The sequence below is a fragment of the Macrotis lagotis genome, chromosome 1, assembly GCF_037893015.1.
Source record: "Macrotis lagotis isolate mMagLag1 chromosome 1, bilby.v1.9.chrom.fasta, whole genome shotgun sequence".
NCBI classification, from domain to species: Eukaryota; Metazoa; Chordata; class Mammalia; order Peramelemorphia; family Peramelidae; genus Macrotis; species Macrotis lagotis.
The window spans coordinates 346,273,397-346,291,674 of NC_133658.1; the positions used below are offsets into that span (position 1 = coordinate 346,273,397).

The following is an 18,278-nucleotide window of genomic DNA, read 5'->3' on the forward strand; positions in this document are numbered from 1 at the left end:
GTCTGGGGCCGGATTTGGACCTCCTGGCTCAAGGGCCAATGCTCTGTCTGCCACCCAGCCACCCCTACTGTTATTACTATTTTATCTTATTTTGGGTCTTTTCTTTCCTTCTTTTTGGTTTTTGCGGGGCAGTGGGGATCAGGTGGCTTGCATGTCACACGGCTGGGTGATTGTTGGGTTTACAAGGCTGGATATGGGCTTAGGTGCTCGTGGCTCCAGGGCTGGTGCTTCGTCCATTGAGCCACCTGGCCATACCTACAATTATTACTATTATTTTTTTTATTTTAATTTTTTTTCTCTCCCCTTTACTTTTTTCGCCCAAGCAAGTCTATCTATATTCATGGGGGGGGGGGGGCGGTATTTTGTTTACTTGTAAACAAGAATATTTTATTAATGTAAAAAAACATTTGTACAAAATGAGAATAAAAAAATAAATTAAAAAAACAGAAATGATCAAATGGTAAAAGATGCACAACAATTCACTGAAGAAAAGTACTCCTTAAAAAGCAAAATTGATCAATTGGAAAAAGAGGGACAAAATATCACTAAGGAAACTAATTCTTTAAAAATTAGAATCAAGCAAGTAGAAGCTAATGAGTTTATGAGATATCAAGAACCAATAAAACAAAATCAAAAGAAGGAGCAAATAGAAAACAATGTGAATTATCTTATCAGAAAAAAACAACTGACCAGGAAAATAGATCAAGAAGAGATAATTTAAGAATTATTGGACTGCCTGAATGCCATAATCAAAGAAAGATCCTAGACATTATATTTCAAGAAATTATCAAGGAGAATTGTTCCAATATTTTAGATACAGAAGGTAAAATAGAAAATGAAAGTATTTACTGATCATCTCCTGAAAGAGATTCCAAGAAAACTCCCAGGAATATGATTGCATAATTCCAGCATTCCTAGATCAAAGAGAACATAATTCAAGTAGACAGAATGAAAGAATTCAAACATGGTGAAGCCACAGTCAGGATCATAAGACTTAGCAGCTTCCATATTAAAGGAGTGGAGAGATTGGAATATGAATTTCCAGAAGGCAAAGGAACCAGGATTGCAACCATGAATTGCTTACCCAGCAAAACTGAGTGTAATCTTTCTGAAGAAAAAATGAAAATTTAATGAAATAGTGGACTTTCAAGCATTCCTGATTAAGTACTAGATTTAAAAAATTGGCATTCAAAAACAAGACTCCAGAGAAGCATATAAGGATAAACATGAAAGAATAATCACAAAAGACTCAATGAAGTTAAACTGTTTATATTCCCTATATAGGAATATAGAACTTAATCATTAATAGAGTAGTTAAAAATTTATATATACCAAAGGCATAAGGATGAATTGATTATGTTGGAATGATCTTCAAAATGATTACAGGAGAAGAAAGAGGGATGTACTAGAAGAAGAGGGAAAGTAGAGGTAGAATAGGGAGCATCTTCTCACATAAAAGAGATGTTCAAGGAAGAACCTTTACAATGGATAGAAAAATATGTTGGGGGTTGGTAGGCACTGCTTGAACCTCATTCTCATTGGAATTGATTTAAAGAATTATTCAACTGTGTACAGAAATGTGCCTTACTCAGAAATAGGAGGAGAAGGGGATAAGAGATGTAGGGCAGGGGTAAGAAGCAAAACAGACTTTGGGGGAGGGACAGGATAAAAAAAGAATAAACAGAAGAAAATTCAATAGAAAGAAATATGCAGTAATTGTAAATATGAATGTGTATGGGTTAAACTCACCCATAAAATAGAAGCAGATAGTAGAATAGAATATAAACCAAACTCCAAGTATATGTTCTTATAAGAGTCACACTAAAACAGACACACACTCCTAGAGAATTAAAATAAGGAGCTAGAGCAGACTCTAATATGCTTCATCTGAAATAAAAAAGGGATAGCAACCATGATATATGACAAAGAACAAAAGCAAAAGTAGGCTTAATTAAAAGAGTAATCAGAGAATCTGCATTTTGCCAACAGGTATCACCGATAATGAAGTCATATCAAAAAATCTTATAGCAAGTTTTTAAGATAAGGACTTCATTTTCCGAACATATAATGCATATAGACCTGAGTCAAATTTATTAAAAAAGAGCCATTCCCCAACTGACAAATGACTAAAGGATATGAACAGACAGTTTTCAAAATATGAAATCAAAGCTATCTATAGTCATATTAAAAAATGTTCTAAATCAAAATTGATTAGAAAAATGCAAATGAAAACAACTCCGAGGTACCACCTCTTTCCTATCAGAAATCACAAATGCTGGAGGGATTAAGGGAGAATAGATATACTAGTGAATTGCTGATGGAGTTGTGAACTGGTCCAGCAAATTCTGGTAAACAGTTTGGAACTGTGCCCAAAGGACTATAAAACTGTGCCTACCCTTTGATACAACAAGACTTCTACTAGGTCTATATCCCAAATAGAGCAACAGAAAAGGAAAAGGACCTATATGTACAAAAATAATTGTAGCAGCTCTTTTTGTGGTGGCAAAGTATTAGAAATTGAGGGTATGACCATCAATTGGGGAATGACTGAAGGGATGGCATATGATTATGATGGTATACTATTATGCTATAAGAAATAATGGGATGAGGGTGATTTAAGAAAGACCTATATGAACTGCTGCAAAATGAAATGAGAGGAACCAGGAGATTATTGTACACAATAACAGCAATGTTGTAATGATGATTAGCTGTGAAAGACTTAGCTATTCTCATCAATAGAGTGATATAAGACAATTCAAAAGCACTCATGACAAAAAAACATGCTATCTACTCCAAAGAGATAATGATGAACTCTGAGAGCAAATTGAAATGCAATTTTTTCCTTCTTTATTTTTCTGTTTTCTTTTTGAAATATGGCTAATATGGAAATGTTTTACATGACTTCACATGTATAATTGTTATCATATTGCTTGTCTTCTCAGTGGGTGAGGGAGATGGAAGGAAAGAGAATTTTTAGCAAAATTTTCAAAGAAAAGAATGTTTAAAGCACTTTTTTTAAAAAAGGAAAAGAACCAGAATTCCTCAAGGGGCAATAAATCAAATTCATAAGGTAAGAAGGGGAAAGAGCCTAGACTCTAAAAGTTTTTCTGGTCATCTTACCTGTCAAATACCAAGTACCCCAAAATGAAACCATTCTTCATTGCAATGTGGATGGTAACACTTGTGTTCTAGAATGAAAACAGCAAAGGATAATGTTAGTTCATGTTATCAGGAAATCTTTGATGTGTAAAAGACTTTGAGAAGTCAGCAGAACCCATGAAAATTTTATTGAAATAGCCAATAAATCAAACCCCTCTTCAGAGGAACACTAGAGATAATCTGATTGGGGCAATTAAAAGACTGATTACCTTTGAGTCATTCTAATGCTACAGAGCTCTGGAATGAGAAATTGCTCAAATAGTAAACTCAACTAGAACCCAACTAACCTTTCCTCATTTTTAATGGAAACTGCTTGGGGGGGCAGGGACTAATTTCTCTTTTTTTTGTAACCTCAGCAGAATAAGATGAGTGCTTTAAAATATTAATTGATTGATTGATTTATTTCTTCCATCTCATTATCAAAGATTCCAAAGACTGGATTCTGCTTCCTCTCTTGTAACTGCACTCTCTGAGGATGCACTAGGGTCATCTTGGAAATAAGGTTTAGGAAAAAGTTGACCTCAGAATCAGGGGAACCTTGAGGTCAGGATTGTTCTACCCTCTGATTCACACATTCACTGTTATGACCCTACATAAATAATTTAACCTCTCAATATCTCCAGGCAGCTCTCTAAAACTATAAATGCAGAGCAGATACAAATCTACATTGGTAGGGGGAGTTTCCCAAACTAATGAAATCATAGATCTAGTCTAAAAGGGGGAAAAATAGAGTTCAGGAACTAAGGGCTTTACTGGGCTCCTTTTAACCTGAGGAGGGGAAAATAATTATTCTCTCCCATCCCAACATCCCCAGGTAAGAATTCTGACTTGTCATTTCTGACTTTTCATTCCTCCAGTCCCTCAAATCTTTATGGGGTAGAAAAACATTAAGTTCCTTGAAGACTAAATTTTTCTTTTTCCTCTTTTTTAGCACAGTGCCTGCCACATAATAAGTTTTTGATTTATTGATTGATCCAAAAGTCTATTCTCTGTTCCTGTCCTTTGATCCTCTCCTTAATGGTGAAATTAGAAACAAGTCATATCAATAGTTTGGGTGAAGTTTCTTCAACTATAAAATGAAAGTAGCCATTTTTTTCCCTCTTTCCCCAAGGGTATTGAGGGAATCCAATGAGATATTCACTGCAAATCTCACTGCAAGTGATGAAGCACAATGCCAATGTGGCATGAGAGTGTTATTATTTATACATCTCAATGCCTAGCCCAAGAAGGATCAGTTAGGTCACATTGGTTTGAGCTTCCTCTTGACAACAATGTTTTTCATCGCTACATCCATTATCTAATCTTTCACACACATATCAATCCAGTGACCCAGATATTATTTAACCTCATTATTTTGATCATTGGCTCAAGAATTTGGAACTGGAATTGGAAAAGATACTTTACTTCATCTAATCCAAATACTCTTATTTTACTTTGAACAGTCTGAGACCCAAAGATGTCATGTGATTTGCTTAGATTCTCACTGAGTAAGCAGAGCAAATATTTGAACTCTGCCCCTCCAACTTCTGTGTGTTTCCTGGATCCTTTTATCAGTTATGTGAATCCTTTGGCCCTATATTCAGAATAATGTTTTTCAATACATAAAATATATAGAATTAAAAAGAAAACAAAAGTAATGAAATAATTCTCAAATTTAAAAAAAAAGAATTCCCAGACCTCAAGATCTCACAGAACTGAAGAGCCCCTGGTTTAATACATCTGGTAATAGATTTAAAATTAGGAATACTTGGGTTCAAATTCCACCTCATACACTTTATTAATTGTGTGATTCTGGGCAAGTCACTTGACTACTCATCAGTTTTCTCATCTGCAAAATGGAAGGAAGAGAGGGAAAAGGTAGACTTGAGAACCCTTAAGATTCCTTCACTCTAATTCTTTACTTCCTAATATAAATCTATGATTTTTCAACTACATGTCCAGATAAAGAAAAAGGGCCAGGGAAAGTTAGGGGTATTATCTACATTCATAAAGAAAGCCAAGGGCATAGACTAAAGCTAGAACAAAATTTAAGAAATTAAGAGAACAAAACTTAAGTTTGACCTCTTCATTTTATGGAAGGAGAAACAGAGACCTAGAGAGGAGAGAGATTTGCCAAAGATCATAATGTGGGATTTAAAGCCAGGTTCTCTTCCTCCAGATTCAATGCATTTTCTAGAATACATATTAGTATTGGAGCTAAGAGAACTTAGGTCTCTGACTTTAAAACCTGTCATCTGGATTGCTGTTTTTGTGATGCTACACATGTGGACAGAGGAAAGCTCATCCAGTTAGGCTGTGCCAACCTCCATAAGCTTTTCCAGCCTAATCCAAACTGACCAAGTTCAGTGTAAAGAGTGGGGTCACAGAAGAGTTGGAGAACATTGCATAGACATTAGTTGAAATCGAAGACATGAAGGCGATTTTCTTTCTAGCATTGGCGATGACAGTTGGTACAGAGGGTAAGTTGATGACGATTTTCATTGTCATATCAGGAAACTTCTGGGATAGCTGCAGGGACAAAGAAAGAGAGGTAGCAAATGAAGTTCTTGGCTCTCACAAAACCTCATGGAGATGATGTAGCTTTCTACATAAGTTCCATAACTGATAGGATACTAAGTGACTTCAGAGAGCTACCTCACCAATGCACTTTCCCTTCTTTGTTCAATTCCAATCATCCAAAACCAATTTCAAGTCATTCACAGTCTGTTTCTGAACTATATTTCCTGGGATGATTCCCACCATTCCATCTCATTCAGTCAAGATCCCAACCAAAGTGACTTTATTTATTTTCCCTATATGTTGAGTTCTATCTCTGGGCCTTCTTGCAGTTTGTTTTCTGTGTCTACAATGTTCTCATTCTACATCTAGCACCCTTTAAGGCTCTATTCTAAGGCTACCTCCTATAAGAGGCCTTTCTTTACTGTCCTATTTCTTAATGCCTTTCCATAATTACTTTGTATTTGTTCTGAATTCTTATATATAAATTCTTATATATTATATATAAATTATCTAATTATATATAAATTATTATATATACTTGATTGTATATATGTTTCTCAAGGAGAATGCCCCCCTTGAGGGCTGAAAGCATTTCATTTTTTTATTGATAACTTTATTTTTTAATATGTCCCGACATTGCTTCTCAGAGATCATCCCTTATAATAAAAAATGGAGAGAAAAGAGGAAGGAAAAAAACAGTTCAGGAAAACCAATCAATCCATCAAGCAAATCCTAAGACTCCAGGTAGTCTAGTATTCTGTACCACAGAAATAGCAATTCCCTGCCATAGTCAAATCAACAGTTCTGCTCTCAGCTTCCATGGCCCCATACATCCTTCAGAAGAGTAAACCTTGTAAAAAGACAATATGTCTAGTGCCTCTGTGACTGCTATGGTCTCTTCCCTACTCCTCAGGAACCACAGCTTCTGAAGAACTGGAAAAGAAAGTTCTCATCAAAATTCCAGACCCTCTCATGTATTTTTTGATGGAAATAACTCTATGAGGCAAAAATCATTAGCAACTGTTTTGTTGCTGATTCCTAAGAATAAGTATATGCTAGTACACATTTAAAAACCAGGTCTTCAGAGAGAAAGATACAGTTAAGCCACCATTTTACATTTGATTTGAATTAATAGTTTTTTTTCATCACTTTCTTGAGTCTAGATAATTTACAAAACAATTAAGCTTTTCTTTATAGTGTTTTCCATTTCTGAAGTATAAATGCTCACAGTGAAAATTTAATAACTGACCCTCATGAAATAGTATGAGTTGGCTGTAGCATATACTTGACTAGCAAACATGAGACTTTTCTTTCTGTCCTGCAGTTAAAAATTGTGTGTTATCTCTCCTATTAGAATATGAGCTCCTTGAGACCTTTCTTGTAGTATTGATATTATCTGAGCTTAGCACTGTGTTTGGCTTATAGATAGCACTTAAGAAATGCTTAATCATTCATTCATTTATCTAATCATACAGAGTGGGAGGAAAGAAGATTCCAGTTGGAAGAGCTCACTTCTAGCTAGCTTGTTATGAAGAAGAAGGTAGAGTTTTCCATAGGCCAAGAGGCAGGTAGAGGATCAGTGAACAAAGCTCTGGGTCATCAAGGCTTAAATTCAAATTTTACCTTAAGCATCCACTACCTGTATAACCCTGGGCAAATCATTTTACTTCTGATTGATTCATTTTCCTCAACTGTAAAAGGAGAATAATAATAGCACTTATCTCTGTTGTAAGGATCAAATGGGACAATATTTGTAAAAAAGAGGAAAAAAAGAAAAAGAAAAGAATACAATGTTTGATACACAGTAGGCATCATATAAAGGTTTGTTCCCTTTTCCAAAGTCAGTAAAAGAGGGAACAAGAAAGAACTATGAGAAAAGCACATAGGTTATTTCCACTGACATCAGGAGATGCTCATTGATGTCTCAGTGACTTTTTTAACAAGCCTTCAAATTGCATTTGATACGAGGCTATCAGTATAGCCTGTACCTCAGGTGGGCACACCTGTTAGTCACACTTCATAGGTAAAGATGGCTCTGTTGACCCACTATGTATGTTGCACTGTTTTCTCAATAATAGGGAGGAGGGGAGGCAACAAGCTACATCTATGCCTAGATCCTGGCACCCCCTTATAATCACTTTATTTTTTTTAGGGGTTTTTTTGCAAGGCAACAGGATTAAGTGGCTTGCCCAAGGCCACACAACTAGGTAATTATTAAGTGACTGAGGCCAGATTTGAACTCCAGAGCCAGTGCTCTATCCACTGTGCCACCTAGCCACCCCATAATCACTTTGTTCTCAAAAAGGACTATGTGAATTTGATTTAAGTGAGGAACCTCACTTTCTCCTCTAGAGATATTTGGGTCCAGTGATCAGATATGGATCAGAAATACTGGAGATAGTCTTAGCAATTTAGCTAATCCCTTCCTTCCCAGACTGATTCAAAGACTTACAAAAAAGGGATAAACAGCTTACCTCAGGGATCAGAGTTCCATAGAAGTTGGTCATCAACTGATATTTGCAGTCCTTTGGAACCTGTTGTGAGAGAAAAAACAAAGAATATTGAGACTTGCAATCCAGTCATGTGGTAAAATTGAAAATTCTGTTTAGGGTGGTAAAGATGATTCAACCACACATTCCCTTTGAGCAGCAGAATCTAAGAACTGCAGAAAGTCCATTATCCTAGTCCATGATTCCAGTCCATGATCCCAACAATACTCAAGACTCTAGAGTTTTAGGCCTCAGAACTCAGAGCTTATCTGCCCATAGACTGCTTAGCCTCAAGTTTCCATCCCTATCACTATGCTGAGTAACCCTGATACACTCTGTTTTCCGACTCTGAGCACTTTCACTGGCTCTCTCCAATGCCTAAAACTCTCTCCCTTTTAAAATCTACCTCCTGGCTTCCCTGAACTATTTCAAGTCTCAGCTAAAAACCCATCTTCTAAGAAAAGTCATGCCTGATCATCCTCAATTCTACCACCTTCTCTTTGGTGCTTATTTCCAATTCATTGTTCCTATGTCTTGCTTTTGCCTATTGTCTGCGAATTATTTTCATCATTAAAGTACCAGTGCTTGAAAGGAGGTACCATCTTTTGCATTTCTTTGAAGCCCCAGAAGTCTGGCACATGGCACATATTTTGGGAAAGCTTGATTTGGTATAACTTGATTGGGGGCAGGGGAGAGGAATCTTGGCTTTACTCATTCCAATCATCCCCCTCCTATAGATAGGAATTCTAGAGAAGCAAGTTTTGGATCCAAATAAGAAAAAAATTTCCTAATAATATGAGCTGTCTAAAAATCAAACTTCAATGATAGCCCTTTACTAAGAATGTCAGAATAGTAACAGCCATCACTAAATGCTTTTCTCTGTCTCTAGGATGCTGTAATTAATTCCATCTGCCTTCCTTTACCATGGAATTACTCATTGTGAAGGATTTGATTCCAGCTGCTTTGTAAACCTGTCTGGCTGACTCGAAGAATTCACGTGAGAATCCAAAATAGATCATCTTTGGTAAGTCTTCATGGAAATGCATAACAGTAGGATGAGAAGGGCGTGGGTGATGATGAGTCAAGCTGAAAAATTGACCCTAGGAGTAAAGGCAAGAGAGAATATAATCAAAGACAACGATTTCCCACAGAAAGTAATCAGCTCTTAGGAACAATTTCCCCCAAAGGAAATACCAACTGCTGAAAAAAAGTGTTCAACCCACTAATAAACAAAGAGAACTGAAATGCCTTTCAATTACAATTTTGTTCCAATCAAATTGGCAATAATAATTAAAAGTAAAGGTGCAGAACAATAGGTACACTGATACACTGCTGGTAGAATTGCTAACTTGTAAAATCTTTCAGTAGTCTGGTGGTCCACAGCAAAATATACATAATCATAACCTTTTGGTCTTAACCTTTATTCCAATAAATCTATTATTAAAACTATACCCTGATTTTTTAAAGAATTATCTGTTCAAAAATTTCATAGACAAATTATATGTAATTGCCAAAAAACTTTAAATAACTTGAATATCTTACAATAGAAGATTAAATGAATTGTGACTAATCAATATAATAGACCACTGCACCACCAGTATTACTGATCTGAGGAATTTGGAAAGATCACTAGGATCATAGATTTTAGAGCTAGGAGAGGCATTTAGAAATAATGAAAAGTTTAAAAAAAGAGGAGCCCTCAAAATTAAATATAAACTGCATACATATGAAGAAAGCTAGATGAGAATAAATAGCCAAAAAATTCTTGTGAGGACTTAGTGATGGTGATTGAAAATGTGTTACAATAATTTACGTGCAGAATTAAATAATTTAATTATAAATAGTTCTATACAAGTTTAATTGCTTGCATTTATATACCATATTAATTTGATAATACAATGCAAGTATAAGAAAAAATGCAAAGAAAGTAATTACCAGGTGTAGGGGAAATGGTAGAGGGGTATAAACAACCCTAAAACAAAAGAAAATTCTAATTCTCTGTTTGCCTTTGGAATTCATTGTAGTGCTTTTTTCAACTTACAGTTATCCTTTTTACATGGGGGTAGTGGTTAGGAGCACCATACTCCCATGATCTAGAAAATCTGAGTAAGTTTTTTGGCTCTCCCTTCATACCAGAGAAGTCTGAATTATTGTGATATTAAAAGATAATTATGTTGATATTAAATAATATTATACATATATCATATGCATTTCTGAGTTTTGGAACCTTTTGTGTCATATGTTGTCTTTTGTGTGTCATCTGCAGCTTCCACAAAAATTCCACCAAAAAAGTTCCCCCATTTCATTTCTTATGCTTATCCATGGTAAATAAAAATTGTTAAGAGGAAAATTATGATTGGAAAGGATAACTGTAGTTGAGTTGCAAATTCTATGACCTTGACTATTCCCCTTTCTGGGTTTCAGTTTCCTCAATTGAGGGGATAAGACTAGCTGGTCCCTTCTAGCTCATACATTCTTTGTTCTTAGCACTTTGCCATCTCCAACATTCTTGTACTTAGGTTTCTTCCCGTTCTGACATTCCATACTCTTATAAATCACCAAGTAAGAGGATTTAGGGTGGATACTAAAAGGAATTTTGTTTTCTGTGCAAACAGCAGTTAGTTTGAAGGCAAGCTCTCTAGAAACTGCTATATAACCTAGGGATGCCATAGAAAATGCAGTTGACTAGACTATAGAAAACTCTCCCAGTCTATCTTGAAGGAGGGAGGGAAAGCCAAAAAAAGGATAAGGCAAACTTCTCCATCTCTTTTTCCTGTTCTCCTTAACACCTGAATTATACCTGTTTTTTCAGAGATGAGACAACGGAGCATTACAATGCCTTGTTTTATATTTTTCAAAGATTCTTCTTAAGCTGGATTTTATTTAATCTTCACAAGAGCTCTGGCAAGGAAATATGGTCCCAGGAATATACTGAAATGAACTCTTACCCTTTCCCAAGCTGATTGTTAAATTTTGTATTGTAAACATTTAAACCTTGGAAATAACAAATACTACAAATCCATGCTTGATTTATTTTGTTGAATGTTAGGCAAGAAAGTATTGCAGAAAATGTTGATAATGTAGATTAAATTTAAGTGTCTCATGGATATATATATTTTTTAAGAGAGCTTGTGGCAAAACATTTAACAGCATACCTCTGCATGGGTTCTTTTTTTAAAAAAATTATTGGATATAATAATAATAATAATAGGCAATGTAGAAATTGCTCTCATTTTATATAGCTTAAGATATATATTTATATAAATTTATCATTTTATAATCATATATGTCATTCATTATTGTCTATTATTATTATATCAACTCATTTAAATATATATTTATATAACTTTAAAGGTTGAGAACATAAGATCTTTTGCTTTTTTTCCCCCTTTTATTCTTAGCATTTAACCTAGAGTCTGGTACATAATAAGGGCTTAATCAATATTTATTGATTATATGACCAGACCACAGTATTTGGGGTTAGAAGGAACCTTTAAGAGAATATCCAGGTCAGCTTGGTGGTGCAGCTGGATAGTGCACCAGATCTGGAGTCAGGATGATCTATGTTCAATTCCAACCTCAGACAAGTCACTTAATCCAGTTTACTGAGAGAGAAAGAAAATTTCTAGTCACATCTCCTCTTTTACAAAGGAGGAAGTTGAGGCCCACAGAGATTAAAGTCACTTGTAGAAGTGGAATTAGGATTCAGATACAGCTCTGTGACTACTTTTACCACCACATAGTAAGTTCATATACAATAGAAAATCCTGGATTTTTGAAACATAAATTCCGGGTAGTTATTCTCATTACAATGGAAATTATTCACACACTTCATTTAAAAGGAAAAAAAGAATTCCCCAAATCCTTTCTCTTAAGTTTTGTTTATAAATAACTGAATGGCTATTCGATCTGGTGGAATTGAAAAGGTTTAAGAAAAAATTCAAATTCATGCTTTTGAAGATCAATCAGAAATGTTACTAAAGAAATTCAGATATTATATTTTGGATGGTAGATCTATTCTCTGGGCAGACATTTTAATGTTCCAAATAGAAATAGAGGCATTATCCAAAGTCACCTAGTAGAGTTGGGATTATATTCCAGCTCTTATATATCTCATTTTCTATTTCCATTTTTTTGTAATAGGTTCCCCTGATCTCTTGAGTCAGTGGACAAGGAAAACCCACCTTTTTGTCCTTGTGTCTCTTTTGTGGTGTAGAGGTAGATCACAAAGTACTCTAAAAACTTAGATTAAGTTTTAAATTCCCAGAAGATATTTGGGGTTTTGCTCACTGTCAGATGAGACCCAGGCAAAGGCAAAATGACCTGTTCCAGAGCTGCAAATAGAACCCATGAATCTGAGTCTAAAGATGCCTGAAGAAAAACTGCTGGGGCAGCTAGGTGGCACAGTGGATAGAGCACTGGCCCTAGAGTCAGGAGGACCTGAGTTCAAATTTGACCTCATTACACTTAATATTTACTTAGCTATGTGACTTTGGGCAAGTCACTTAACCCCTTTGCCTTGTATTCCCCCCCCCAAAAAAAAAAGCAAAACAAACAAAAAAAAAGAGAAAATTTGCTTCTGAAGAGGGGAACTTCAATTTTGAGAGGAACAGTCAGTCTCCTCAAAATCTAGTCTATGAGGGCAGGAAACCCTTCCTATTTCTACTGTCACTCACCTTCAGAGAAAGTTCCACATCATGGGCCATGATTTTTGGAGGCTTCATTAGGGAATAATTGATTCCAGTTATTTTATCCACGTTAACTTTCACTATGGGGGAAGGGGGAGAGGGGAGAAATGGCACATTTAAATAATAGCACTATACTATTATAAAGCACCAGCATCAAAATACATCTGGTAAAATTAGTGCAAAAGCTCATACTTCCATGACCACAATGGAACCTGAGGCCTTCCAGAAAAACAGCTTGACATCAACACATGATAAGTTTTCTATATGGAAGGGACCTCAAAGACAATGATCTTATGCCCTTGTTTCATAGACAACTTGTCCATAAGCTACACAGAAGGGGACTAAACTTTAATCTATATCTATAGATTCTAAGTCCTTGGATATTTCTACTCCACCAAGATCCCTTTTCAGAGATGAGAGTTATAGGCTAAACTCCATGAGGGCAGAGACAAAGACTAATTTCGTCTCTGCATTCTTTAATGTTCAGTTCAAGCCCACCTTCCAATGAGGCCTTTTCTGGTTCTCCTATTCGTGTCCCAGTTCTAATGTCATCTTTTCTAAGGTTGTCTTCCATCTACTCTGCATTTACCTTGTATGTTCTCATTTTTTATTGTTATCTCCCTTATTGGAAGAAAATCATCATGAGGGTAGGGACTGTTTCTTTTTTCCTTTTTCCCCCAAAGTTTAGGACAATGCCAGACCTATATTAAGAGCTCAATATTGCTTGTTAATTGAGTGATTGTATCCCTAATAAACATTTGTTGAAATGAATTGAATTGAATGAGGGATCTGTCATGGCCTAGTTCTGGGAACTAATGCTCCTTGATTCAGAAAATGTGTAACCACTTTGTTATCAGACATGTACCCAATATGATCTCCTGCATCTCCTCCTAAGGTTCAAGGTAGATCCAATATAGAATTGGTATCAGTTCTTTGCTGGTATGGAGAAGCAAGAGAGCTACTGCACATTTTTCAAGCCAACATAGACTTTAAAAAGAGAAACTGTCAGTCCAAGAAATTCTGTCATTTCAAAAGCAAGCAAGGGAAAGAACCTGCACCTCTACCTTAAGGGTCTCCAGAACCTCATTTGTTCATTCAGCAACCTCCTGGAGGAGAAGGACCTTGAACTGAATCTTAAAGGAAGTCAAGGATCCTGTGGGTTGTAATATGGGAGAGCGAGCATTCCAGGTATGGGAAATAGCCAGCACAAATGCATGGAGTAGAAACAATTGGACTCTATTTAAAGATGGTATCCACAAAAGGAAGACAAAAGAAGATAAAGCATTTTCCCCACCTGGTGTGGTCATGCTTCATAAATAAATAACAAATAAATATTTGTTGTATAAAAGAATTAGTGAATGAAGATAGCTTCTAACTACATGATCTTGGGTAAATTTTTCTGAGTCTTACTTTCCATATCTGTAAATGGAAATTTTAATACACATACACTAGAGCTTTCCCTTGAGGACATTATAGTCTAATATGATCATGATCATGATGATGATGTGATGATGGTTCTCAGTTCCAGGAACAGTCTATAAATATCAGCTTCTTTTACCACCACCACCCAAACTTGTCCTCCAAGGATAGGTAACTCCTCACCTTTTCTTAATTCTCATTCTTCTTGACCTCTCTGCCACCTTGCACACTGTTGATTACTCTCTCCTCCTTGATATTCTCTTCTCTCTAGGTTTTCAAAAAACTACTGACTTCTGGTTCTCCTCCTACCTCTTTGACCATTCTTTTTCTTTCTCTTTTGATGCTTCCTCATCCAGAACACAGCTTATAACTATAAGTATTCCACAGCATTCTGTCCTAGGATCCCTTCTCTTGTTCCCTCTATATTACTTCACTTGGTGAATTTATCAGCTCCCTTGGATTTAATTACCATCTCTATACTGATGATTCTCAAATCTACATATCCTGTCCCAATCTCTTTGCTGACCTCCAAATCTCCAACAGCTTTTCAGACATCTCAAATTAGATGTCCAGTGGACATCTTAAATTCACCATGTCTAAAACTTAATTCACCATCTTTCCCTTCAACCACAGCCTTCCTACCTTCTCTTAATTACAGTAGAAGACAATGCCATCTTCTTAATCTCTAATGCTTTGCAAGCTAGGAGTCATTCAAGATCCCTCACTATCTCTCACCTTCTATATCCAATCTATTAGTTTCACCTCTGTAATATCCCCCTTCATCTTTTTTGACACTGTCACCACACCAGTGAAGACCCACATCACTTCAAGCATGGATTATTGCAGTAGCTGCTAGTGGATCTGCCTGCCTCAAGTCTGTCTCCACTTCAATCCATCTTCTATTCAGCAACCGAAGTGATTTTCTAAAAGTGAAAATCTGACCATGTAACCTTCTTATTCAGTCAACTCCAGTGGCTACCTATTGTCTCTAGGTTCAAATTCAAAATGCTCTGGCATTCAAAGTCCTTTATAATCTAGCCCCCTCCTACCTTTCCAGTCTTCTTATCCCTTATTCCTTGAAGTATATGCTCAATCCAATAACCCTGACCTCTTAGTTGTTCCATGAATAACACACTCCAGTTCTGGGCATTTTCTTTGGCTGTCCCCCATGCCTAGAATTCTCTTCTTCCTCAACTGTACCTACTTCTCCTCAACTTCCTTTAAGTCTCCACTAAAATCTGACCTTTTACAGGAAGCCTTTCTCATCTCTTCCTAATTCCAGGACATTCCCTTTGTTAATGATGTCCTTTTTATCCTTGTTTGTACATATATGTTTGCTTGTTATCTCTACCATTAGATTGTGATCTCCTTGAGGACAAAAACTGCCTTTTACCTCCTTTTGAATTCTCAGTACTTACAATGCTGGAAATATAAGCAGGGGGACTTTAATCTTTATTAAACATTTGTTTGAAGTGGAACCAATATCTGTCTTTAGTAGAGTGCTGGATTTGGAGTCAGAAAACTTGAAAGCAAATTCTCTCTTTACTACTTATATGTGTCCTTGGGCAAGTCATGCAAATTTTCTGGTTCTCATCCAGAAAAAAAGGGGCAGCCGTGGTTTCTTCCAGCTCAATTTTAGGATTCCATCTCTATCACTTCTCCTGCTTCTGCTATTTGAGGCCAGGTGACAGCTATACCATATGATAGCCCTTTAGATATCTTAAGAGTGATATTTCAAATACAGGAAGTAGATAGGAAAATTCTGGGACCAGAGGATAAGATATTCATCACTAAATACATCAACAATAATAATAACAGGTTCTTATTGTATTGTAAAGCTAGCAAAGAACTTTACAAATATTATTTAATTTCACCAAAAATCTTGTAAGATGAGAACTATGGGTATTGCTATTTTTCCCATTTTACAAATGAGTAAATTGAGATTAAGTGATTTGGTCAGAAATACAGTTAAATGCCTTCCATAGGTTCAGGGACTTTCTTTGCTTCCTAATGTTGACCTAATTTATTCCTCATTACTTTCTAGATAATAACCACATTCCAAATTTACTTCAAATTGGACAACTGTAAAACTATTTGCTATATGAACTGAGTATGTCATCACCATTCCACCTTCTTCCTACCATCATGTTCATTGACTCTGGGGGTGTCATTATGACATTTCTGCATACCTGGCATAGTCTGGAGGTAGGGTTGTAGAGTTGAGGTTGTAGAGTTCTTTATCATTCCACAGATCTAAGGAAAGTCCAATAAATACAGATGGTTATCCAACTTCTTTCCTTCACTTGGTACCCAAAGGAGCTGTCTCCTTACCCTTCTAATTTGCTATATCAAGCAGATATGGTTTGATGGAAAAAGCACTATATTTAGAGTGAAAAGACATGCATTTAAGGACCAGTTCAGTCACATACCTGTGAGACTGCAGGAAATTCACTTTACTCCCCTGAGTTTGAGATTCTTCATCTATAAAATGAATTGTACTAGACACCTGTAAATTCCTCTCTAATACCAATACCTATAAATCTATGGCAATGTTAAGTGCTAACATTCCCAGAGATTGAAGAAGTAATTATTACCAAGGACCTCCAATCCTTGACTTTTCTAACAGTAAAAGGAACTTTGAAGACTTCTAATCTTATATCCGTTCTGATTCTAACATACTATGTCATTTTTAGCAAAATATTCTCTGAGATTATTCCTTCATAAGAGTTTCAAATAGGAGTAGGAAAGGTTCTTTGAACAAAATTGGAGAGCTACTATTCTCCATTTCTGCTACTGTCAGACAATTACAGAATCTTACCATTCAAAGGGCATTTAGAAATAACTGGCCATGAGAAATAATCCCCCTGCAATATCCTCCATAAATAGCCAAGCTTCTGCTCAAAGGCCTCCAGCAATGGGAAATTTACTTTCTCCCATGGCAGCACATCCCAGTTGAGACAGTACTAATGGGAGAGAGAACAAAAGTCTGCTTGTCTTCATCTTCCATCCATCATTCCTGGTTCTGCCCTTTGTAACCAATCAGAACAAGTCTGTTGTCTTTTCTACTTTTCTTCCCTACAAATACTTGGAGATCCTCTTCCTATCCACCTCCACTCTAACTATAATCCTATGCTCCAGGTGTATCCTAAAACTATTTTGAACTATCTTTTAAAAGATTATTAAATGTTCAACAAATTGTCCACAAATCAGGGCTTTAGTCACTGTTTTAATGATTGCCTAAATTTAAGAAAGTGATGAAGAAAATGTTATGAATTTAAATTAAGCTTAAATATATATATATATATATAAAACTGTGTATGTATATGTCTGTGTATATATATATACTCTTTTAAGTGTGTATATATACATACTTGTAAATATATATTATATACATTTATATTAAATATTATTACTAATATGTGTAGATATACATACATTTTCCTCCCAGAGAGTCAGGTGTTAAACATTTATCAACACACTCCTGCTTATATCCCTCACCAAATCTTTTAGTCTCCAATCTAAACATAAAATTTTCCTCTACTAACTGATCTTCATAGGACAAAAACTCTCCTCCCTACCCTGACAGCTCTCTCCTGAACAAATATAAGATCAAGGCCAATTCTCTTATTTTACAGATGAGGCTAAGAGAAGTTGGGTGACTTGTTCAAGGTCACACAGTTCATAAGGGGAAGAGGTCTTCTGTCTCCAAATCCAGGACTCTTTCTACCTGACCACACAGTTTATAAATATCTTGTGTAAAAAGGAATTTTCAAAGATAAATATAATGATCTAGATATATTAGATGGTTCAGTGGATAGATCACTGGCCTTGGAGTCAAGAAGATAGAAATTTAAATCTGGTCTCAGATACTTACTAGCTGTGAGACTATGGGTAAGTCCCTTAACTCTGATTGCCTCACATCCAAGGCCAATTTCAATCACCTTGGTCATATCTGGTCATTGGACCCAAATGACACTGGAGGAGAAAGTGAGGTTAGTGACTTAGCCCAGCACCCCTCACTCAA

General features: G+C 35.9%; 1 protein-coding gene across 1 annotated transcript in view; it reads right to left on the reverse strand.

Moving 5' to 3' along the window:
- Positions 1 to 1,883: 1,883 nt before the first annotated feature.
- LOC141498670 (bactericidal permeability-increasing protein-like) overlaps positions 1,884 to 18,278 on the reverse strand; it is a 31,556-nt gene continuing 15,161 nt past the window's right edge. Inside the window, exons 6-12 of the mRNA XM_074201860.1 lie at positions 16,396 to 16,507; positions 12,824 to 12,915; positions 9,071 to 9,247; positions 8,133 to 8,192; positions 5,497 to 5,667; positions 3,121 to 3,188; positions 1,884 to 1,887 (exon numbers count right to left, since the gene is read on the reverse strand). Coding sequence (XP_074057961.1) covers positions 1,884 to 1,887; positions 3,121 to 3,188; positions 5,497 to 5,667; positions 8,133 to 8,192; positions 9,071 to 9,247; positions 12,824 to 12,915; positions 16,396 to 16,507 — 684 coding nt within the window. The remainder of the gene's footprint in view (positions 1,888 to 3,120; positions 3,189 to 5,496; positions 5,668 to 8,132; positions 8,193 to 9,070; positions 9,248 to 12,823; positions 12,916 to 16,395; positions 16,508 to 18,278) is intronic.